The sequence below is a fragment of the Peromyscus leucopus genome, chromosome 18 (genome assembly GCF_004664715.2).
Source record: "Peromyscus leucopus breed LL Stock chromosome 18, UCI_PerLeu_2.1, whole genome shotgun sequence".
NCBI classification, from domain to species: Eukaryota; Metazoa; Chordata; class Mammalia; order Rodentia; family Cricetidae; genus Peromyscus; species Peromyscus leucopus.
In genome coordinates this window covers 33,958,832-33,984,589 of record NC_051078.1, presented here as the reverse complement: position 1 = coordinate 33,984,589, position 25,758 = coordinate 33,958,832, and the positions used below count along the sequence as shown (strand labels likewise).

Below are 25,758 nucleotides of genomic sequence, written 5' to 3'. Positions count from 1 at the left end.
GAGACAGGGTTTCTCTGTGTAGCCTTGACTGTCCTGGAACTCACTCTGTAGACCAGGCTGGCCTTGAGCTCTCAGAGATCTGCCTCTGTCTGGGTGCTGGGATTAAAGGCGTGCACCACCACCTCCTGGCTCATTTGTTTGTATTTTAAGGTATAATTTATATAACATAAAATTGAGTACTTTCAAATTTTAAAATTTCAAAATTTAAAATGTATTCAGAGCCATATGACCAACACCACTAATTCCAAAAGAAATATTTCCGTGACCTGTGAAAGAAATCCTCTACTTACATGTATTGCTCTAGGACTGGACATATATGTAGCTCAGTTGGTAAAATATTTGCCTAGCCCTCATAAGGCCGTGAATCCAGCAGGTGCTCATCCAGCAGGGTGTGGGAGTGCATACATGTAGTCTCAGCACTGAGGAATTAGAGGCAGAGGTAATCTTGGGCTGTACAGTGAGTTCCAGACCTGGGTTCTGGGTGATGGCCTGAACAAAACACAGAAGAGGAAACTGAGTTTCAGATTCACCTCACTTCCTGGTTCTCGTCTGCACTGGGATGTTTCACCCGCCTTGGTTGTACAGAGAAAGACTGGCGTGCTGGCCTGCTCTCTGCTGTGGGTATCAGCAGCACTGCTACTGTTTTTCCTGTTCGCCTCACCAGTGCCAGCCTAGTTGTCGGCAGCCAGCCGTTGCTCTTCCCCCGCAGTGTTTGGGGGGCTTTTGTCTCTTCTGGATGTTTTTCATTACCTCTTCTTCCTTCACAGACACCTTTTCATGGTGAAACATCTAAAACGTATCTTGAGGGCTCTCCATTGTGGGTAGGATTGGGTTCCAGCTCCATCCGCCACGTAAGACCTCCGAGTTGGGCTGCTGAGATGGCTCAGTGCGCAAAGGTGCCTGCTGCCAAGCTGACAACCCGAGTCCACTTCCTGGGGACCGGCACTGTGAAAAGGGAGAACAGACTTCTGCAAGTTGTCCTCTGACCTCTACATCATGTGCAGTATGCATACATGCACACACGGAAGGAAATGAGATGTGAAACCTCAGTCTTCCCTTTCATCTTAACTGTTTCATTGATAGTTCCTTTCTGTGCTGCTTTCCCTGTGCAGTTTCTGAATTGTTTGATCACAGTGATGAATTTGCCTGCTCCTGAGTTAAATCATGCCTGGCTGTCTAGGGAGGAATGATGATTAGCATGGTTCTCTCAATATTGGATAAATTACAAATTGGATGAGTGTCAGGTGATACTCAATAGGACAAGAATCCTTGAGAAACAAGTTCTCTCTGTTTCCACTGACACCTCCTTTGTTTAGTGTTTAGCAGTCATAGGAAGATACCGGAGAGGTGTTGACTTCATAGCTAACACTGATTTTCCAGGGTAGCTGTTTTTGAAGGAGAAAAAGAGCTGACATGGCCCTTCCTGTAGGTAGGAATAAGACACTCTTGTGATGTTACTGTACTTGGCTTCCTTCAGTCCTGCAGAGATTTGTAGGCTGTTGGTTAAGCTTAGGGGAACACTGCTGTACTTTAAAGCTTTAAGTAAACATTACATACTAGATAAAAAAGACTCTTAATGTAGTCCATAGTCTACCATTGTAGATGTTTCTGTCTACATTTCTGTAAAATGTTTTCAAAGATGGTTCTGATGATTAAACAACTTACATGAATACATAAACCAGCTTCAAGGATTAACCTTCACATCAGTCTCTTTACATAGATATTCTGGCTAAATCTAGCTAGTTTTTTTGTATTGTTTTTATTTATTTATTTCAATTTTTTATGTTGTGTCTGGCGTTTGGTTCACATGGGTTGTGGAAGAAACAGGGTCACTCTAGGATGATTTTCAGCCTTTGCAGCTGCACGGAGTTAACTTCTGGTGAACTGACTGACTAGCTTTATACAAGCTTTTTTTATTGTTATACAATTTGCACCTTAGCAAGTCAGTTTCCAAATACCAAAACCCCTAATCTGAAGCTCCCCAAAGAGACAAATGACAAAGCAATTTCTAGTCCAGGACAGCTCAGTTTTCTGAGTCCTCCCACAACCAGGTTTTGCACAGGCTCTGAACCTTTTAGGAAACAGTTGATGAAAACTTCGAACAGAAGGTAGATCCGAGCCAGGTGCTAGCCCTCCAGAATCATACCAGCTGCATTTTTAAAATTGTTGTATTTCGTGTGCATTGATGTTCGCCTGTGTGTATCTCTGTGAGGAAGTGGAGTTACACACAGTTGTGAGCTGCCATCTGGGTGCTGGCAGTTGAGTCTGGGTCCTCTGGAAGAGCAGCCAGAGCTATTTATTTTGTTGTTTTTCTGAGGCAGGGTTTCTCTCTCTCTAGCTGTCCTGGAATTGGTGCTGTAGAGCAGACTGGCCTCAAACTCAGAGATCTGCCTTCCTCCGCCTCCTGTGCTGAGATTAAAGGTATGTGCCACCATTTCCTGGCTTAAATCAGTTATTCTTTTTTTTGGGGGGGGGTGGTGTTGAGACAGGGTTTCTCTGTGTAGCTTTGGAGCCTGTCCTGGAACTCACTTTGGAGACCAGGCTGGCCTTGAACTCACAGCCTGCCTCTGCCTCCCACGTGCTGGGATTAAGCATCACCACCCGCCCCCCCCCCCCCCAGCTAAATCAGTTATTTTAAGGGTAATTTTTTTTATGACTTTGTAGCTCAAACTGGTAGCATGAAATGAGTTTCATGTTTATATTTTGAATTTTTTACATTTTTATTGATTGATGCTGTGTATTTATCTGTATGTGAGTGTACACATTCTATAGTGTGCAGGTGGAGAGCAGAAAACAGCTTTTTTGAGAGTCTGCTCTCTTTCCACCCTGTGGGCTCAGGTTATTGAAGGTAGGTTCTCAAGCTTAGTGGCAAGCGCCTTTTACCTGTGGAGCACCTTCCTGCCCGTGGGTTTTGTTTCACTGTGAATGTGTGTGCAGTGGCCTGTGTGTGGCCGTCAGAGGACAACCTTTGGGAGTCGGGGCTTTCCTTCCTCTGAGGGTTAGAATCCAGCAAGTACTCTTAGCTGCTGAGCCATCTCATTGGCCCGCTGCATTCAGTCATTGAATTTGACCTGATATTTTAAATGTTCTTTTACATTGTGTGTGTGTGTGTGTGTGTGTGTGTGTCCGTCCTATGTGTGCCCTGTGCACATGTGGAAGTCAGAAGACAAGTTGTGGCTTTTAGGGATAGAATTGCAGTTGCCAGGCTTGGTGGCTCGTGCCTTCTTCCTTTACCAGCGGAACCATTTATTTCCCTGGCCCCAGCCTTGTCTCCTTCTACTTTAGTCAGGATCTCACTTGGTTGCTCGGGCTGGCCTCCTTTACTACCTTAGTTGGACTAGAGCAGATAGCACCATGCTCCAAATCTTGTTTCTCATGCTGTTTAATTTCATATTCTTTTACTTAAGATTTATTTTTATTTTACATGTATGTATGTGCACCACATGAATGTAGGATTTGCCTGTGGGGCATTGGATCCCCTGGACCTGGAGTTAAAAGTGGTTGTGTTCTGTGATGTGGGTACTGGGAACCAAAGCTGGGTCCTCTAGAATACTGAACCATCTCTCCAATCTTTCAAGTTCTTAAACAAAACAAAACAACAAAAAACTTTGAGGTAGAGAGCACACACACTAACAGTGATCTGTGTGGAAGCAAGAGGCCTACATCAAGTATCATTCCTCAGGAGCTATCCATCTTGTTTTATGAGTCAGGGATCTGGGCCTTGTTGATAGGCTAGGCTGGCTGATAGAGAACCCTGGAACCTGCATGTCTTTGCCTTGAATGTGCTATACAGTCACTATTGAGGCTGTTTGTTCATTACAGTCGAGACGCTTGCACGGAGGAGATACAGCAGCAGGAGGACCAACCTAAGTTTGAGGCCAGCGAGGGCTACTTAGTGAGTGAGAGGGCTCAAAACCCAAGGAGGGTGGAGAGGAGAGAGCTAAGTGGGGTGGGGGGGATGGAAGGAGAGAAGGAAAGTCGACAGAGTGTCGGAGCTGCTGGAAGAGCAACAGAGTGAGCCTGCTGCTGTGGGCTTTGGAATTTGGTGTTGTAAGTGTATAGCCTGTGCAGTTACACTACAAAAAGCTGGAAGTTGGAACAATCTGTCCCAGTGTTCCGGCCACCCCCACGTTTTCGACCATTTACAGCCACTTTCTGGCTTCCTAAATCCTTAGACTGCATTTAAGTTCTTGAGTGTCACCTCTTCCCAGTTGGTCATCTTCTTTTCCCATGGAGATGCTCATCTCTTCCACTAGGACAGGATTGAGACACAGATGTGGGCACTTGGGATTGGGCCCCTGTTGGTTGGTGGAGACAGCATAAAGTAGCTAATTGTGTCAGGGGTGCTCTACAGAAGGGGTGTAGGGGACCTAGTGGGCTACAACAGGTCCCGCTTCTTTATATTTTAAAAGAAATTCCTGATGTAACCTCAGCAAACTTAAAGACTAACAGGTTAACATAATTCTAATATAAATATTGCTGTGCATAGTTACAGTTTTCTCAATTTTACATCTTAAACAAACTCTTAATATTTCTTGCTAAGAAAACAAAGAGTAAACTTCTGATGTATACATCTTAAATACTTTCTTAACTTCACCAAACCATGGTGCATCAATATCAATAGGTTAACATAATAATTTCTACAAGCCTGCTCTCAACCTACAATTTAGAACTGTACAAAACATAACATTAATTCACTCAAGTAACACAAAAAACTTTTGTAAGTTAAATATTCTGAGGAACATTGACTCCTTTTTCTTTATATTTTAAATCTCCAGCCTAGTTAGAAAACCTAAATTTCTCTATAAGCAGTTCCATTTTTACATAAACAGTTCCATCATCTGTAGCTAGAGTTTTCCTGCCTTGCCCCACAGTCAGGACAAATCTTTGTCACCCGCCAAGTAAACACAGAGACTTAGATTGCTTTCAAACTGTATGGCCATGGCAGGCTTCTTGCTAACTGCTCTTATAGCTTAAATTAATCCATTTCCACAAATCTATACCTTGCCATGTGGCTTGTGGCTTACCGGCATCTTCACATGCTGCTTGTCTTGGTGGCTGGCAGTGACTCCTTCTGCCTTCCTGTTCTTTCTTTTCTCCTCTCTGTTAGTCCCGCCTATACTTCCTGCCTGGCTACTGGCCAATCAGTGTTTTATTTATTGACCAATCAGAGTAATTTGACATACAGACCATCCCACAGCAATCATCACTGTTGATAGTCTATATGGATTAGCAAATTGAAACTGTCCCATTGTAATGAAATCATTTACTGTCCATTCCATTTCTTAAGTTCAAAAGTTCAAAAAGAGTTCTGGTACCATTCCTAAAAGTTCCTTTGAGCACTGGCTCGTACACAGGGCCTAGCTTGTCAGCTGTCCTTGAGTCTGTAGAGCTGTCAGAATCGTAATGACCCTGAAGCAAACAGTTCCAAATATGAAAAGTCCCATAACCAAAACTTTGCAGTTAAAGCAAGTCTCTTTGAAACTTTTGCTTTCAGCTACGTGTGCTTTGCAGTCTGTAGCCTTCCGCAGTGGGGCCGCTCCCGGACTAGGAGCTGAAACTGTGGCCTTCCCATGGCAACCCCGGCTTTGGGAGGAAAACCCATTCTTTACCTGTATTGCTGACTCCAAGTGTTCAGCAAACCAAGTCCTAGAATCCTCAGCACGTTGTCCTGCTGTACCACGAGTGTAGCCTCAAGGCAGCTCCTTGATTGCAGTCACATCTCACTGCTGGGAGCTCAGGCTGGAGTACGGTTCTCACCTCCACAGCTTCCTGCTTTCCAAAGTGTCTCAGCTGCTTATCTGGCACCGAGGCTAGGCCTCCGGAAGCAGTCTGGACTCTGCCATCTCCGCTGTTCATCTTTCCCCAGGCGGCGCAAACCTGGGCTCTCTCCTCCGTAGCATCTCTCAAAGGTTGCAGAACCTTACTATTCACCTTTCCCGCAGCGCAGCATCTCTGCAGGGCTTTCCAAACTGCTGTTTGTCATTAGCCTCTCTCGTGGCTTAGCTTGTTTGTTTTTCACTGTGGCTTTCTTTGGATAGAAAGCTTTGTAGACAGACCCTCGTGCATCTGCCACCTGCACGGCATTGATGCCTTGAGGGTTTCAGCTTCCGAGACCCTCTGGCTGCTATTTTCTGAAGCTGGCAGTCAGTCTCTGGAGCTGTTTCTTGTTACTGGTGGCTTTCTGGAACTGCCATGTCCACAGTCCACCATAGACATTGCTCTCTGAGTCCCAGCTTGGGAAACCTACTCTAAATTACTTTTTCATCGTATCCTTAAACCTGAGGACTGTATATTCTAAACCTGCATTTCTCTGACTGACTTTATACTAAATCTATGACCTATTTAAATATATGTTTTTTAAGTAATTTTTTTCTACACTACCTTATACTTCTGAGTTTTTCCTGCACTGTATTGCTACAGTCTACCTTCCTTATTTTTTTATAGATAGAAAAGGGGGGGAGCTATAGAGAGAATTCTAACTCAGCAGCCTTGCGGTATTTCCTTCACTGCCTACCTATACACCCGAGAATAAAATACCATTGCCTTCATTTTTCAATTCCTTCTCGGCATGCCTACACTCAACAATGCCCCTACAATTCTTTCACCAAGTTCTAGGGCTTGTTTGTTTGTTTTCTTTATCTTTTTCTTTGTCTCTGTTCAGGCGCCATGTGTAGAGGACCAGCCCCCACACTTATTTACCCCAGGAACTCTTGAGGAATGAGGAATAAGAGACTTAATTAGAAATAGGGGGAGAGAAACAGAGAGAAAACACAGACTAGACTCAAGTGGGCCTGGACCCTTATCCGCCGGCCCAGAACTTTATTCCCGGGGTCTATTTATAACAATGCCAAGGGATGGAGCAAAAGACCTCCTCCCCCTTGCTAGTTACAGTCACCTGGTACCCAGGCCCGTGGTCCAGTCAACCTCCCATACAGTCCTGCTGGGTGCAGCCACTAGGGAACCTAGTGGGCTCCAACACAGGGGCTCGGTAGCACTTCGGCTATCATTAGGTTTTCCAGATAGTAGAAGTATTGGCATTTGGGCAGCTAAAATATGGCTCATGGCTTAGTCTTATCCTCCTAAAATTCCAGAGCAAAATGCTGATTGTAGGGAGTGTGAAGTGTGGTTATCTATAGTAGAAGCACAACACTCGGCTAGATTCTTTTGGCTTTACTTTTATGTCTGCCAAGTAGTAGCTTGAGTAACTTCATTTGACCTTTCTGGGGATAGAGATGCATGCGCATGAGCATGCGCACACGCATACACAGTGCAAAGAACAGAGCCTAAAACAATTCTGAGCATTATGTAGTATTGGTTCTTACTAGTAACTGATTTTTTTTTTTTTAAACAAAGATTTTCCTTTACTATAAAGAAATTTAGTGTATCCTACTGAGTGGAAAATTTAAATCAGTTACACAAAGTATATAACCATTTTAATTCTGAAATGAACCAACCATTTTGAAAGGTGATGATACCCATTTACCAATAGTGGTTAGGAAAATGGGCTAGTTTGTGCAAAAACCAGCATGTAGAATCCATTTTCTATGTGTTAGACTATAAAAAGGTTGGCTCTGGAACCAGCAACGTGGCACCCTGTACACACACAAGCTTTTTGCAGCTGATAAATTGAACTTTTATTTAGTTGAAGATATTTGCATTCTTGCACATCCCAGCTGTAGAGGCTGCCATTCATGTAGACTGTATTGTAAATGGTGCTGTCCTGAAATTATGCAGCCTTGCCAAGGGGGCTTATCTGGAGGGTGACAACCCCTTAAAAAACTAATGCTTGTAACACAAATTTTAAATAGGCCTTATAATAATAAACCCAGAGCCAGATATTGAGGAAAATGCTGAAAGATCAGAGAGACAAAAGAACAAGCCATTGCCATGTCTCACCTCACCAGCTCCACAAAACCTGACTGAATGCCTCTGAATCCTCAGCTGAAAGCTCTCCAGCTGAAAAACCTTAGTTCCTGTCTCCTCATGCCTTATATACCTTTCTCCACCCAGCCATATTACTTCATTCTTAGTGCTGGGATTAAAGGCGTGTGTGCTTCCCAAGCAAAGGCTTGAGATCTCACTGGGATTAAAGGTGTGTTTAATCTGTTTCTCTCCTAGACTGAGTCAATCTCATGTTGTCCAGGATGGCTTTGAACTTGTGATCCAGATGGATCTCTGCCTCCCAAGTGCTAGGATTAAAGGCATGTGCCACCACTGCCTGGCCTCTATGTTTAATCTAGTGGCTTATTCTGTCCTCTGATCTTAAGGTAAATTTTATTAGAGTACACAATATATCACCACAAAAGCTCCCTACAAGTCTCTCTTTTGTTCTTTTTCTTTTCTTTCTTTTGTGTGCCACTACACTCGAGCATATTATTTCATCTTTAGTGTGATGGTCTTTGCTTTGGGTTTTATTATATTATTGGGGGGAGGGATGGAGATCAGAGGAAAATTTGTGGGAGTTAGTTTTCTCCTTTTATTGTTGAGTACTGGAAGTCAGACTCGAGCAGGTCATCAGGCTTGGTGACAAATGAATTTACCTTTGAGCCATCTCCTTGGCCCTTGGGCTCTAAATTCTTGTTTGGAACTAAATTACGCTGTTGGCATAATTGGATTGAGGGCAGATCTTAGACCAGTGTCTTTGCATGCCTCACCAAAACAATTGAACTGCCCTCCTTCCGCTTGTTCTGTATGTTACTAGAAGCATAGGTCGCCTCTGCTGGGGACATCTGTAGGAACAACATTGTGATCCAAATTCAAGGAAGGAAGAGCTTGTATATTACGTTAGGCTTGCTTTGGTAGCACATAGGTTGAACTCCGACAGAACAGGGTCGTCTAGTGTCACATCCCTGCTCTAGTGGGACCCCCAGCTTCTAGGCCAGGGGTAGTTGTTGGTGCATTTTGCAAAGAATATTGATCTATCAGTTATGCAGCTAGCCTTGAGGGATGAAGTAGGCAGTGTCACAGTCAGTAACAAGTGTGACCTTAAACAATGGCAGGGATTTTGGTAGCTAGGAATATGACTAATTTCATTTAAAGTCATATTTTATGAACAGGTTAACAGAACAAAAACCTTGGAAGTTGAGCGTGGTGACACATGCCTGTAAATCTAGTACTTCATTCAACTGAAGCAGGGTCAAGATTTAGAGGCCAACCCGGGCTGAACAGCTAGACTTTGCCTCAGAAATGAACAACCCTAAACAGCAAAACTGGATTTGACTGGTAACAAATTCCTTTCTTGTTTAGATACTAAAGGTTCACATATGTACCGGATATACAATTATTATAGAGATTTCTTCCCCTTAGCCTCAGAGATACTACAAAAGGGGAGTGTCTATCCAGAAAGATTGAATTCATTCTAATAATAGAATGCTTAGTGAATTTAGTGCCAGAGAGTCTTTGTTCCGGTAGGCCTCCGTTTTAGAAGGCAGTTGACTAGTGGATAGTTTTGTCGTGAACGTGTCTAGCTAACACTGCAGGCTACCTAACTGATTTCAGCTCTGTAGTATGAATGAGCACTATCTTCAGAGAATTAACTGTAGAAGGTCTTTGAGAGGTTATAACTGAGTTAATCTAGTTCCACAGGGATGCTGCTTCGTTTCTCATGTGTGAAGAACACCACGACCAGAAGCAACTTGAGGAGGAAAGGGGGACCATGGAGGAACACTGCTTACTGGGTCGCGTCCCATGGCTTGCTCAGCTTGCTTTCTCATACAGCCCAGGACCACCCACCTGGGATGGTATTTAACTCACCCGCTCAAGGGGACCAGGCCTTCCTCACCTGAATATTAGTCAAGAAAACACCCCCACAGATATGCCTTCAGGCAGTCCGATGGAGGCTGTTTCTCAGTTTAGGTTCCTCTTCTCAGATAACTCGTTTGTGTCAAGTTGACAAAAAACTAGCCAGCATGTCCCCTTTTCACTTCTCTAATTTTAGACTATCTCGTTACCAAGCAACCAAGGCAGCTTTAGGTAATTTAAGCAGGAACAGCATCTGTTGCATTATTAGGTATCTCAATCTTCAGGAGAGTCAAAGAGCTGGTAACAGGGTTTAGAATTGGACCACGTGGTTTCATTGAGTTGATGTATGCAGTATGCTCTGCATTGTGTGTGCTCCTATGCCCGTGTCCAGTACAGGATGCTACTGTTAGAACTCTTCCACTATTGGTTGCCTTGTGGTGACTACTGTTGGTCTTTTTAGGATGGATGCTTTTGATTTCTTAGCTGCTGTTTGTTTTGTTTTTAAAAGACAGGATCTTACATAGCCCAGGTTGGCTTAAATTTGCTGTGTAGCAAAGGATAACTTTGAACTCTTGATCCTTTTGCTTCTGACACCCAAGTGTTAGATATTACAGGAGGGTGTCATTGTGTCCAGAAGTGAGGAATTAATATTTCAACTTCTATTGAGGGGGTGATGGAATCCATAAAAGTGTGTGGGTGAGTGTGTTTATGTGTGTCTAGGGGTGTGTGCTGATTGCCAAACAAGGATGTTTGTTTATGAAGTGGCCAACGGAACTATGGATAGCCACAAACCTCATTCCCATGACTGTTGCCATGCAGTCTCACTGTGACCCTTATTTTGTTTTTTCTCTTCTCCAGCAGTAACCTCACATATACTCTTCTTAGCGCCTCAGCTCCAACTTAATTAAGGAAAGAAAATACGAGTCAACTAGGCACAGTGGTGGTACGCCTTTAATCCCAGCACCCGGAGGCAGAGAAAGATGCATCAAGGCTAGCCTGGTCTACAGAGCAAGTTCTAGGACAGCCAGGGCTAGACAGTGGGGAGGGTATGAGCCAACAAAGGAAATTATGAATGATTGGGGAATTTTTTTTTAACTGAAATTCTCATTGTTCAGTTTTGCTAATGTGTCACATGGGATTTACGTTTGCCACATAGAAATGCGATTTAGCGAACAGCTCCCTTTGTCTCTTGCCCTGCCTGTTGAGTTACTACTATTCCAGGATGTTGGATGTGCAAGTTAAAAAATGAAGCCAGTTGTTGAATTTCCTATTAGTGCTTTAGAAACGTGGCATATTTGTTACTAAGGTAGGTCCTTTTTCTCCTAGTGAGGAATAAAGACTCCTACTTGAAATAACCGAGCACTGGGACTCTGCAGATTTAAGGTGCTGCCAGTGTGGGTGCCCTGATGGAACGCAGAGAACAGTTTTTAGCCCCTTTCTTTATTGGTTTTGTAATGGAGGGTTAGTCTTCCGTTGTTGTTCTAAAGATGTATTTATCTTAATGAGTGTTTTGTTCATGCACCACAGTTACAAATGGTTGTGAGCTGCCATGTGGGAGGTTGGGAATCGAACCTGGGTCCTCTGGAAGAGCAGCCAGTGCTCTTAGCTGCTGAGCCATCTCTCCAGGCCCAAGGGTTATAGTCTTATTATATATCATCTGCTGCCACTTTCTCAACAGAGACACCTGCATGGGTTAAGCTTTACATCTTTTACATCTCACTGATTTAAACATGGTGCAGGTGGGTGACCTTGTCATGTCTGCAGGTTAGGCAAGCTCAGCTGTTCATTTTCTACTCTACGTTTGAGGTTTGGTGGGAATAGCTGGACTATTTATTGAGTGTTAGCAGGCCCGTTCTGTTCTGTTCCTCTGTCCCTGGGCCTAAGCTTCTGTTTTGGAAACAGTCTATTAAACTTTCGTTCCGGCTTCTTAGTAAAAAGGAGGAAAAGTAGCATTATTGTTTAAACTACTTTGGTGAACTAGTGATTACAAAGGTCAGAAAAGGTCCCTTCCTAACTCCTATATGCTCTTTGCTGCCCCAGCAGACCAGTTGGGCCTTTACAGTTCACAGTTGGTACCCTTGAGACTAAAAAGCCTGGACTAAGCCTTGGCTCTGGTTTTGGGTCTCACTGGTTAGTTACTCTTTGTTACTCATTTATTAAATGAGTGTGAGGATTGAGTGAATTTATGTGAAACACTTAGATCAACATTTGGCCTGGATCATTGTATCCATTCTTATCTGGGAATAGTGCATTATCCCTGTTCTTATGGAGCCTACAGGTGTGTTTGTAAACTACAATAGTTGATGTGTTAGGCATGTTTAGTTGAGGCAGAATTGGGAGATGGTAGACAAGGAGATTAAGAAATTAAGCCTAATTTACAAGGACATTATGTTAGGCTTTTTTCCTTGTCAACGATTGGATTAAATGCTCCTTGCTCTCTGCTTTCCTTTCTTCCTCCCTCCTGGACCACTCAGGCTGGCCTCACAGGTCCTCATGCCTGAGCTTCCCCAAGAGCTGGGATTGCAGGCAGAAGTCACCACATGTGCCTTTAAACGTGTCTTGAGGTAGGCGTTACCAGTTGACACATGCATTTATTTGCACTGATTGTCATTTACTACCTGGGGTTCTTGACATCAGATAGTTAAGGGTTTGGCAAGTGAACCAAAACCATTGTCAGTTTGAGTGATGGTAGAGAACAGGAAAGCGGAAACAGGAGAGCTTTCCCTTCTGTTTTAGACCTGAGAAACAACCTGATCATATAGACTTGGTCTTTCATAATTTCTCCTTCCCCAGTCTCCATTTCTCTTTCTTTGAACCTCACAGAGAAGCATTGATTTAGTTTAATGGGGAGGGATGAAATTGGGTGTAGGTTTCTAACATATAAATAGCACCTGGCCCCACCTGTTACGTAGTAATCTTAAGTGGAGGAGAGTACTTTTCTTACCTGCTACTTACTGTTAGGGTGAAGCCAGGGCCGTTGGTTGTTGTACTGGACCCTTTGTATTTCTGTGGAAGTTAGCTTGCAGACGTCTCTATCACAGACTGGGCCAGGCTCACTTTATAGCTGAGGATGACCTTGAGTTCCTGTCACTCTAGCCTCTGCCCTCTGGTGTATGTGGTGCCTGGTCTTGACCTCAGGGCTCACCGCGTGCTGTGCAGGCACTGGCCAACAGCGGCGTCTTCAGCCTCCAGATGGAGCTTTTCTCCAAAGGCTTTATAATACAAGATTAAAAACCCCAGATTTAGTCCTTGCTACTTAGTCTTGGAACTCTCCAGGGAGAGGAGAAGGGGGAGTGTGTGGAGAACCATCATCTTCTTTTGGCTTTAGGATAAAAGGAGGTCCTTATGGGGCCAGTGGCTTGTCCGGGGTTACAGAAGGCAGTAGAATACAGGGAATTGAGGGGTAGCCTAGTTTTCCCGATTGCTTGCATTAGCTTCCTTAACCTCTTAAAGTTGCGTTTGAAATCTGGATCAGAATGGGCCCCTTTTAAGGACATACTTACATCAGAGCTAACCTTAGCTTAGAGAAGTGACCATATGCTACAATTTGAAAAGCAAAGCGGAAGGGCAAACTACTGGGATGAAGTAATGAACCTTTAAAGGGTAGTTTGTGTTTTTGTTTCATCTCTTGCTGTCTGTCCACTAGAGGGTGGTGTTCACTGGAAGAATTGAAATTGTTTCTTGGTGATTAACCAGTTTTCTGTGGTTGCCTTTTTGTTATGTCGTTTTTATGCACAGTGTTGACTGCAGCGGACAGCACTTCTGACAGATTATTGTTGAAGGGAAAACGGTGACAGTTTAAAGTTTCTCTACAAATTTACCCACTTATATTTTATTTATTTATTTTTTTATGTGCATTGGTGTGAAGATGCCAGATCCCCTGGAACTGGAGTTACAGACAGTTGTGAGCTGCCATGTGGGTGCTGGGAATTGAATCCTGGTCTTCTGGAAGAGCAGCCAGTGCTCTTAACCACTGAGCCACCTCTCCAGCCCCAAGTTGATTTTTCTTAATGACATGTCAGTAGTAAGATTACCTTGGGCCAGGCAGTGGTGGCGCAGGCCTTTAATAATACCAGCGCTTGGGGGACAGAGCCAGGTGGATCTCTGAGTTCGAGGCTACCCTGGTTTACAGAGCAAGATCCAGGACAGGCACCAAAACTACACAGAGAAACTCTGTCTCAACACCACCCCCCCCCCAAAAAAAAAAAAGATGGCCTTTTTTTTTTTTTTTACTCTAGGTGATAGATAGCATCTTGTGGCTAAGGAACAATTGAGAAGTGGCTAGTTTGACTTGATATATGTGCTTAGTGTAAATTACAACCTGGAAGGCTTGGTATGAAAAGAGAGCTAAACTATTCTGTTAGTCATTTTATACTAACAGCATGTTGATAGTATTTTGAGTATAATTGGGTGAAAATACTAGACGTTAATTTTTCTCATAAATTACTGTTCTAAGAACACTGAGTTTATGTGGTGTGTGTGTGTGTGTGTGTGTGTGTGTGTGTGTGTGTGTGTGTGTGTGTTGACTTAGCTGGTAGAGGCACTTGACTGATATCTGAGTTCTGTCCTTGGGACCCACATGGTGGAAGGAAAGAATCAACCTCCACAGATTGTCTCTTTGACTTTCAAAGTAAACATGTTTTTAGCATTGTACACCAGTTTTAATCCCAAAGCAGGTTGATTTTTGTAAATTAGAGGCCAACTTGGGCTACATAAGAAAGACCCTGTCTCAAAATGAAACAAAATAAAAATACTATTTTTAAAAATAAGTTTGTGTGTGTTGGGTTGCCATGTACCTCAGTATTGTTATGTATTTCAGTATAAAATACCACAGTATTTTGTACACATACATGTGTAAATTTCATATGTGCATCTTAAATATTGCAACTTTTCCTCTTATGATTTGAAGTATGACAAGAAACTTGGCAAATTTCCTTTTTCATAATTTAGATTAAGTTAATTTTTTTTTTTTTTTTTTAAACAATCTCACTATGTAGCTTTGGCTGGCCTAGAACTCACAATGATGTGCCTGCCACTGTCTTTGGTGCTGGGATTAAAGGTGTGCTCTACAGAAAATTCATTTGAGCAATTTCCACACTCTAAAAAATTACTGAAATCAAGAACTTGGACTGTCAGTGCTTTCCCCATTCCTACACCCCCATGCTGGGGCAAGGTCTCACAGAGCCAAGGATGACCTGGGACTTGAAGTTGTCTTGCCTCTGCTTCCAAGTGCTGGCTATAGCTAGGTGAAAAAGATCATCATGCTAAGCTCAACCTTCCTAATACTGAGACCCTTTAATACAGTTCCTCATGTGTGGTGACCCCAACCACAAAGTTAAAACTAACTGTTTGCTATTTCATAACAGTCATTTGTGACTGTTATGAGTCATGTAAATGTTTTTGGAGATAGAGGTTTCCATTGTTGCTACTCACAGGTTGAGAACCACTGTTAAAAGGATAGAAGAGAGCACAGTTTAAAATTCAGAAATCAAAGCCAGGAGTGGTGGCAATGTGCCATTGATTCTAGCACTCTGGTGGTAGAGGCAGGTTAGTCTCTCTGAGTTTGAGGTCAGCGGGTCTATATAGTGAGTACCAGGTCATCCTGAGTTGTCAAGACCCTGTCTAAAAGCCAAAACAAAACAAAAAGACCAACAATAGACAAACAACCTTATAAATCAGTCTTTTACTTAGGCAAATTTCCATTTACTATTTTAGGAATTATTCTTAATTGTTTTATGTGAGTGTGAAGGGGTGGGGGGGCACTCCTGCACCATGGTACCCGTGTAGAGGTCAGAGGGCTTCAGTGACAGAACTCTGGCTGTCGGGGTTGTGTGGCAAGCTTTACCTGCTGGACATCTCGCAGGCCTATCACCTAACCGCTTTTGATTAAGGTGACCGAGGATAACTGCAGCTGTGGGAATACAGATTGAGTGGGAGGAGAGAGCACCACAGCTGCATGAGTACAGAGGTGAGGCTCCGAGACAGTGAACAAGTGCAGAGACTTTCTGATAAAGAACCACCATAAACCTGAAGGTCCGGGACAGTTGACCTTGTGTTCTTCTGTGGTAAGAGTCTCAGGCACTGGTGTCAGAGCCTTGCTTTAGTCTGACATTTATGCTGAGTTTGGGAAATTCAGGACGACCTGAGAAGGGATGGTTTGTGCATCTGAAAACTTACCCACAGTGTATGTTCCAATGAAATCTTGTGATCGATTAGGTCATTAGTATGTACTTTTTGTTTTTGAGACAGAGTCTTGCTGTGTAGCTGGCCTGGAACTCAGTACACAGCCCAGGCCAACCTTGAATGCAAAGCTACCTTAGCCGCCCAAGTGCCAAGACTGCGGGCATACACTGCACATCCCGCTTATGCATTCTTGGAGAAGGGTGCCTAACTAAGGGTAGGTAAACTGATGGCAGATGTGTGACTGTGACATCTGGCGAAGATGAGGAGTATTTAGGAGCTATTTTAGGTTCTGATGTTGGAGGGACTCTTGGTAGCTTGTTAGAGCTTTAAATAGCTGCTACTATGTATGATTGGAGAGTGGTGACTTAGATTTTTCGACCCTGTCCTCCTCCTCCAGCTTCCCTTTTCATGGAAACGGGATAAATAGAAGACATGTTACCACCTAGTTCCCTTTCATTTCCTTGCTCCTAATACTCATCTTTACTATCCCCCCCCCCCCTAAAATAAAGGCCAGGCTCTTGTCTTGTTTTTCCTAGTTGAGTGTTCCCGGGGAAAGGAGCAGGTGGAGTCTCTGAAGTGGAAGTATGCCTAGTAGGTTGAGAGACTGTAAGGAAGTGAACGAGGATTGAACAGGTTGATGTGGAGGAGAGCTGAAGGGGAACTGGAAAGGCAACAGAGTGCAGCAGTCCACACGGAAGGTGGACCTGAGAGTAAAGATAGCAAGGTCGAGGTCAAGCCGGGGAGAGCATGTTAGGTTATTTTAGTCTGCCATTTGAGAGCTGGTGGGGGCCTGGGCAGGGTGCAGGAGTGGGGAGAAGCAGTATAGTCATGGGCAGACTTCTGGAACCTTTCTCTCTTTGCTGGGGATCCAACCAAGGGTCACACACACACACACACACATAATCTTGCCCCTGAGTACTGCCCCAGTGAGACTTGGGAGTTTTTCAGACAGTTTTTTTTTAAACATCAGGTTAGATATTTAGCCTACAGGAAGAGATGGATTAACAGACAGGAAACTTTGTGGGTGGGAAAGATCAGAAAGTTGAGTTGGGGCTGCTGGGTTAGTCCACCCCCCCACCCCCATTGTATTCGTGTTAAAGGTGGGTACTTGAAAGGAAGAGTTTTAACTCACACTTAGAGGCTGAAAGTGTAAGGTCAGATGGCTTTTTGCTTCTCATGAGGACCTTTCCCACCCTGTCACGCCATGGCAGAGAGGCTAGGGGGGAAGTAAGTGGTCATGTGCAGAAGATGCGAAGCTTGCTGTACGAGAGCCAGCCTTGTCTCCTCCTCCTCTTCCTCCTCCTCCTCCCAGGAGCACCACCCTAACGTTGGAATGGTTGGAGGAGAGGTCAGAAAGGAGAGAACTGACGCTGAGATGTTGGCGCAGTGTTCTTGTGGAGGGGAGGAGAGAGCTGTGCTCAGGTGGAGAGGGTGGCCTTGGGAAAGTGCTCTGCTAGTCAGAGTTAAGAAGTGAGAAGCAGCCCAGCAGCACATGGGTGTGTGTGCAGAGGCCACCATGGAAACTTAGAAGAGGTTTGCCTTCTTGTAAAGTAGGAAGCAGGGATGAGGATGACTATTTTGAGGTTTCAATAGTCATGGAAAACAGAATGTGGTATGATTTTTTTTGGGGGGAGGCATTAAAGGCCATTCACAGGCTGTCAGTTTTAGGCCTATCAGCGTGGGCCAACGCACTCTGCCTTTCTCCATTCCTTTAGGTGCCCTAGACATGTTCTTGTTTCTTCAGATAGGTTGTACTCTAGTCTGCTGACTTGACTCAGAGACTGCTCTCGCTAAGACTGATCGAGGGTGTGCTTCTGCACCCAGTTCATCTGTCTTTTATAGTTAGCTCTCTGTGTGTAGGGTTCCATTAGATGAAGATGGACAAACCCTACGGGAGGAAAGTGTGTCTTTAGTGAACATATAAAGAATTTTGTCATTGTTGATTAATTTGTATTAGCTACTTACATGACATCCACATTGTAGAAGGCACTACAAGTCATCTAGAGATGGTTTGAAATACACAAGATTATTTCTGCACTGTACATACAAATACTGTACTATTTTATGTAAGAGACTTCAGCATCCAGAGATTTTGATATCCTTGAGTATTCTAGACCTAAGCCGCCCTTGAATGCGAAGAGTGACCACACTTTTTTTTAGAAAGGTAGAGTGTAGTGGCTTAGGCTTTCTGAATCACTGTAGAGTGGCTAGAACTACAGATCGCTGCCTTGCTCCGAGTGCTGGATAGGCGTGCGCCACCACCGCCCGGCGTGACACTTTTTAGAAAGGTAGAGTTTAGTGGCTTAGGCTTTAGTAAAGTTTAGAACAAGTTGCCTTACCCATTGTGGCAGTCCTGGTGTCATTTTTCTTTTCTTATACATGAATGTATAATCGGTTTTCTTAATCTCATCCCTGGCTGTCCTGGAACTCACTCTGTAGACCAGGCTGGTCTCAAACTCACAGAGATCCGCCTCCATCTGCCTCCCTAGTGCTGGGATTAAAGACGTGCACCATTATGCCCAGTGTTAACAGTCTTTTTAGCATTTAGTATGTTATTATTTGGGGGGTGTTTGTGCACATGTGTGCCATATTTTGGCATGGTTTAGAGGTAAAATATTCTTTGAATTTTACATTTGATTGGCTAAATTATGTATCATTGGGAGATTCTGTTATATCTAATTAAAAAGATAACTAATTTTAATTTTGGTGTTCAGTGAGATGACATGTGTTTCACAAGTGTATGTTTTTCTGTTGTAGGAAACCCAGCGTTTGCTGGCTGAACCAGTTCCTGGCATTAAAGCAGAACCAGATGAGAGCAACGCCCGTTATTTCCATGTGGTCATTGCTGGCCCCCAGGATTCCCCCTTTGAGGGAGGGACTTTTAAACTTGAACTATTCCTTCCAGAAGAATACCCAATGGCAGCACCTAAAGTACGTTTCATGACCAAAATTTATCATCCTAATGTAGACAAGTTGGGAAGAATATGTTTAGATATTTTGAAAGGTAAGTGTTGTCTGTCACCTGTGCTATATGAGTGTGTCTTTCTTTCTTAAGCATTCCATATTTAGATGTAAACATTGTAATCTCATCTTATGCTAACACCAGTGTGTGGGAGGGAAGTTCAGTCTGGGCCTGTGTTTTCATGCTTTATCATATCATACTGGGCCTGTTACCTTCATAGATAAGTGGTCCCCAGCACTGCAGATCCGCACAGTTCTGCTATCAATCCAGGCTTTGTTAAGTGCTCCTAATCCAGATGATCCGTTAGCAAATGATGTAGCTGAGCAGTGGAAGACCAATGAAGCCCAAGCCATAGAAACAGGTACTGCATACTTATTCTTTGTCTGCTTCTGCTTTTCAAAACAAGTCTGTTACCATTTGTTTGTTGTTGTCGTTGTTTTCAAGTGAGCTCAGGTTAAAAATAATCTAGAAAAGGAGATCTTGCACTGTGGGTTTAACCACATGGATCTAACAATGAGTATCTACTGTACTAGCAGTATGGGAAGAGACTAGAAAACTTGCAGCTGTTTTGTACTGGTTTTATGGTCCATTTACTGTATAGAGCAGTTTGTAAAGTGTAGAATCAGCAAGCATCTTCCTGCTATGGTTACAACAAAATTAGAGAGGAACATAATCACCTATTCTGAAGTGAAAGATAAAACTTTGTCCATTTGTAGAATTTTATGAAAGGTTTGAAGCTAGTCTGGTCTAAATAGTGAGAACCTTAGAAAACAAACAAAACCCCTTTCTAATTAGTTGTCCTGTTTTGGTAATAAGACATTCAGAAAATGATCTGATCCAGTTTATAGGAGAGGCTCTGAATTTAGGAGGGTATAAATATTATAGCATTTCCACACATGGTGTTTGTTTGTTGTTTTTGGTGTTTGGAAAGAAATCTACTGACTCAGTAAACTAACAATTGCGTATTTGTTTCTGTCTACAGCGAGAGCATGGACTAGGCTATATGCCATGAATAATATTTAAGTCGATCAGATCATCGGGTGTACATCACTTCTCCTGTTCTGCCAAGACTCTTCCTTTTTTTGTTTGCATTTAATGGACACAGTCTTAGAAACATTACAGAATAAAAGCCCAGGCATCCTCATCTTTGGTGATTACATGCACATTAGCAAATCTCTGTCTTGTCCTGATTCTCTGTTGTAAAGCATGAGCAGAGGCTAGAAGTATCATCTGGGTTGTTGTGACGTGTGGAAAGCAGTGGCTCTGCTGGGATTCGTTTCCCCATCATGGTTTAAGTACAAAGCACTGTGAATGAAGGTAGTTGTCAGGGTTAGCTGCCAGGGTATGGGTGTTTTTATTTTATTTTTTAGGGGGAAAGTAGTTTTATTTTAATTTTATGGTCTCCTTTCCCCCTCCCCCTCTTATGGGATCTAATTGCAGTGGTTAAATGCAGCTAACCAGTTTTTTAGAATATGCTCTCTAGCCAAGTCTAACTTTAGACGCTGTAGATGGACAAGCTTGATTGTCTGAACCAAATGGGAACATTAAATAAACATCACAGCCCTCACTAATAACATTGTGACTTTGCTGTCGAGTGTAGATTCTCTGCCCCACCCCCCCAAGAAGAAACAAAAGCTTGTGACCATTTTGTATGGCTTGTCTGGAAACTTCTGTAAATCTTATGTTTTAGTAAAGTATTTTTTGTTATTCTCCTTTGCCTTTGTACAGTTTATTTTACTGTGTTTACTTCACTTTCCCCATGTGACAATCGTATTTAAAATGAAAACGATGGAACATTCTGTTTTGGTCCTCGCCATCTGACAAGTTTGTTTCATTGATGCAGATTTGTGTTAGGATTTTACTGAGTGAGTATTTATAAACTGGCTGAGCATGCATGAAGCATCAGTATCTGTCCCCTCATCCCCCTTTTTTTAACCTCCTAGAAATTTTAAATAAATGTTACTTGATTTAATTAGGTGATCCTTGGTGTCTTGCCCAAATGTTTAAAAGTTGATCATACCTGACAGCCACAATAAAAAGGACAGGTGGGGTCATAGAGGACTCTCACATGTCCACATTTGAGCCTCGGATGTAGGTTATGACTTTTCTCTTGGTTCTTGTCTGAAAACTCATGTGTGTTGTTTGTGCTGCTAGGAAACCAGTGGAGGTTTGTGGAGGCCGTTTGAGTCTGTCTTCCTTGCAGACATTGTAAATCCCAAGCAACTGGCTTACAGGAAAGTTGTCAGCTCTCCAGCTCCTGTGCATTGCTCTCCCCTCCCTGGGGTTGGCCATGAGAATCCCTTCTCTCCTCCTTTTTTCCTGAGGGGTGTGTGCGTGTTTCTGTTTAACCTTGGGTGTCGTGGAACTCAGTGTAGAGACCAGGCTGGCCTCCACCTCGCAGATCCTGTTGCCTCTGCTAGGATTATAAAGGCAGCCATGGCCAGCTGCTCCTTTTATCCTTTACTTTGGGGTTAATTACTAAAGAATTACTCTGTTCTTCCCATGTGCAGCCGTCCTTTTCCCCTTTTCCACCGGACTTGCTGGTTCTCATTACACTCAAGTCCTATCCATGTGAGTGCTGACCTCATGGTCAGGCGTCTGTCTCCTACAGTGGATACTGGAGTCCATCTGCGTTTTCCTCACTGCAGAACTTCTGGAGTTTCTTCAGACTGTGCTATAGTTCATTGTGTTCCTATGTAAAATGAAGAATTATCTATTAAAATTACATTTTCAACATGTAACAGCTTTTGGTGACTGGTAACTGGATCCTTCCAAATAAATGCATTTTATTAACACATACTAAGTTTAGAATAAAATTGCTAATGGCCCTACCTGATACTGTAAATTTTAAAACTAATAAGCAGTTGTTATAATTCTTGGGCAGAGGGCATCTTTGGCCACAGCTAAGAAAACTCTCTCATTTAAAAAAAAAAAAATCACAGGACTTGAAGTATTTAGCCATTGGGCAGCGTTTCTTCCTGAAAGCCAAAGGCTGCTGGTTATGGCTGGTGTCACCCAGTGACTTACAGGTTACCCACACATGGGGTTCTAGTGTGCACTGCGGTTTTAGTTTCCCGGCTTACATCATCATTTCCTAATTTCATGGCATCACTTTTTTTTTTTGATGAGTCCCCGCTGTTTTGATGAGGCTTGCACTCAACCAGTTGGAAAAAAACCATTATATATGCCTGGACTCCTCCTAAAAGACTTAGAGAAACAACATGTCAAGGTAGAGGTTGAATCCTAGCAACTGCATCTGGCCCATGGTTTCCTTGATTAAAAGCAGTTGGAGTTACATGGCAGTATTTGGGAAACTCAGGATATTCACACCATGACAGTTGGTAACATTTGAATGATCTGAAGATGTGGCAGCAGTAGATTGAGACCCACTGTAGCCCAGGAACCTGCTGACAGGAACTGAGTTGCAGACACAGTACAACATTCTGTATCATTCTCTTTCTGTAGGAATGGTGGGAGTCATTCCCAGCCTACCTGGTCTTGTATGTGGTCCTGTTTTCTTATAAACCTTTGACTTTGTAGCCCCAGATGAAGAAAATTCATTTGACAAAAGTATTTGAACATTTGCCTAATAACTGGCTGTGGATGTGAATGAATAGCCATTGTGGGCATGAGGCACAGCACAATAGTTGCAGCTCTTATCCTGGAGAAAGGAAGTGCTGGAAAGGCCGGACAGACATCTCTAGCCTCCAGACAGTGTATACAGAGCCCAGTGAGAGAGGAAATCCAAACTCCAATTGACATCTTGAATTCAGTTCTGACGTCCTAGAGCAGTGGTTCTCAACCTTCCTAATGCTGCGACCCTTTGATACAGTTCCTCGTGTTGTGGGGACCCCCAACCATCACATTATTTTTGCTGCTACTTCATAACTGTAATTCTGTTACTGTTATGAACCGTGATGTTTTCGGGTTGCAGCTTAGAGGTTGAGAACCACTGCCCTCAGGTGTCAATTTGAACTTTGTGGTTTGAATGCTTTTTTTGTTCTGCTCTATTTTGCTGGGCTTCACTTCCACTCACTGTGAGACTAGTTATTCTTGGTTCTCTCAGATGTTTTCTGTCTATGATGCTGAAAACCTTACACTAGACCAGGAATGTACTTGTAAGAGAAGCCTCATTGCAAATTGGTTTATTAAAACCCCAGATGCTGTGGTTAGCATTTCTCAAGAGGGCGGGGAAGAACATCGGGTGTCCTGTAAGGTAGCGTGAGTCCAGCCAGCCAGACTGACCTAAGTGGTGCTGGAGGACATTCTGATAGTTTAGGAATGTTCATTCGGTGACTCTTAACTACATCAGTAGCAGAGTTTTAGGAACACAATATAGGAAAGCTGTCCACATACAAATTATAAAAGATGAAAAATTGGGTATTCCATAAGAAATATGTAATATTGGAATGTATTCTGGGGTTTGGTAACGTTTTGTTTAGCTATGAAGCATGCTGCCTATCCTAAGGAACTATATCAGGGTTTATATTTTAAGTAACAAGGAAAACATGTTGAATGTAATAATTTCAAAGAAGTATAAATAATAAAAATCTATACCAGTTGGATGTGAGAATTTGTCTATTTCCTTCACTCTGCAGTCACTGATATTACTGAGGCTGGAGTAGTATTTGTGCTAAGAATTAGCCTTTCCCACTACACATTTTTGTGGTGGTACTGGGGGTTGAACCCAGAACCTTTCTTGCACATGTTCAGGCAAATTCTGCCCCTGATCTTTATTCTAGCCCTATCAACCACTTGTATATAGGACAAAGTCTTTTGAAAGATATGTAACCTCACAAGCTTAACACAGCCTTAAGAACCCTGTCATTGCTGGAATTTAGCCAGTGACATTGGCCTGGAAGGTATTAAAAAATGGAGAAGCTGGGCTTGGTGACTCATGCCTTCTATCATCAGGAGGCAGAGGCAGGCAATCTCGAGTTCAAGGCTACCCTGGTCTACAGTTGTAGGAAGTCAGGACTATTTCAAGGAAGATCCTGTCTCAAAAACACTGCGAGAAACCTTTTTTGTTTTTAATTTTATGTGAGTGGGTGTTTTGCTTACATGTTTGTGGATGCTGCCCTTGGATCCCTGTAACTGGAGACACTTAAGCCACTGTATAGGAATATGGTAGCTTGATTTTTCTGGGAGGTCCATATTACATTTTGCTAAGGGACCATGTTGGTTTGTTTCAAATACTACTTGAAGTCTACACAAGAAATGAACAAAAAATGCTATAAAAATGAATTTTAGGAATGTTCTTTTAGCTAGTGAATTTTAGTAATCTCTAAAGGTGAGCTCCTAAGTGGACTATGGGCTCCTTGTCAAGGAAACTGCCACCAGGGGTGCTAGCTGGGTAAGGCATGAACAGGTGATGCTTTATAGAATTCCATCCCCCATGACTGCAAAGATTCTGAGATGTCTCTGTAGCCCTGGCTGTTTACACCTGCATCTTGACTGCTGGGGTCAAAGGTATGCACTACCATGCCTGGTCCATCCAGAAATTCTTCAGGGTCAGGTTCATAGAGGACTTTGGGGAGGTCGAAGGACAACCCTAGGTTTTGTTCCTACTCAGTTGCTTTCTACTGTTTTTGGAGACAGGCTGTTACTAGCCTAGCCCTAAGGAATCATGTGTTCCTTCCCATGCTGGGATTACCATCACAGTTTGACTTTTCATGAAAAGTGGGGATAGAACTTGGGTCCCACGTTTGCTTAGTGAACACATTACTGTCTGGACTATCTCACTAACATTTAATGATGTGTGTATAGACACATGCATGAGTGTAGGTGCCTGCCCACAGGCCACATTAATCTGCTGTGTGTGTGTGTGTGTGTCCGTGTGTGTCTGTGTGTCCGTCCGTGTCCCAGATTATAGGCATTTACGATCTCTGTGTAGCCTTGGCTGCTCTGGAAGTCACTGAAGTTGTCCAGACTGGTCTCAAACTCCGAGATGGCCTGCCTCTGCCTCCTGAGTGATGGGATTAAAGGTGTTCACTAACACTGCCAGGCTTGAAGTTCTTGAGACAGGGTCTCTTTATATAGTCCTGGCTATACTGGAACTCTACCTAGACCAGGCTAACCTTGAACTCAGATCTCTGCTTTCCCAGAGCTGAGATTAAAGGCATGTGCTGCCCACCACACCCAGCCCAAACTGCTATCTTTAATCACAGGCCATACACTTCTAATTCTTTATTTGGTTTAAAAATGTTGGTTATACACAATGGAGTACTACTCAGCAGAGAAAAACAATGAAAGCATGAAATTTGCAGGCAAATGGATGGGACTAGAAAAAAATCATCCTGAGTGAGGTAACCCAAACCCAGAAAGACAGTCATGGTATGTACTCACTCATAAGTGGATTCTACATATAAAATAAAGAACAATCAGACCACAGCCCATAGAACCAGAGGCTATATATATAGCATGGAGGTCCCTAGGACGACTGTGGCTTAGAATAAATTTCGGTTTTACTTAATTATTGAAAAAAAAATAGCCAAATGAATGGAAACACATGAACTATGAGCCAAAGGCTGTGGGGCCCCCAGCTGGATCAGGCCCTCTTAATAGGTGAGACAGTTGATTGGCTTGATCAGTTTGGGAGGCAACTAGGCAGTGGGACCAAGTCCTGTGCTCAATGCATGAGTTGGCTGTTTGAAACCTGGAGCTTATGCAGGGACGCTTGGCTCAGTCTGGGAGGAAGGGACTGGACCTGCCTGGACTGAGTCAACCCGGTTGATTGCAGTCCTCGGGGGAGGATTTGCCCTGGAGGAGGTGGGAATGGGGGGTGGGCTGGGGGTAAGGGGAGGATGTGGGAGGGGGGAGAACGGGAACCCGTGGCTGATATGTAGAACTGAATGGTATTGTAAAATAAA

At 43.3% G+C, this 25,758-nt stretch overlaps 1 protein-coding gene across 2 annotated transcripts in view; it reads left to right on the top strand.

The window, feature by feature from the left end:
- Positions 1-20,605, top strand: part of Ube2n (ubiquitin conjugating enzyme E2 N) — a 33,540-nt gene extending 12,935 nt beyond the window's left edge. For both annotated transcript variants that reach the window (XM_037196800.1, XM_028855698.2), the window contains exons 2-4: positions 18,685-18,931; positions 19,110-19,250; positions 19,872-20,605. In XM_037196800.1, coding sequence (XP_037052695.1) covers positions 18,685-18,931; positions 19,110-19,250; positions 19,872-19,912 — 429 coding nt within the window. In that variant the 3' untranslated portion in view covers positions 19,913-20,605. The remainder of the gene's footprint in view (positions 1-18,684; positions 18,932-19,109; positions 19,251-19,871) is intronic.
- The last annotated feature ends 5,153 nt before the right edge of the window (positions 20,606-25,758 follow it).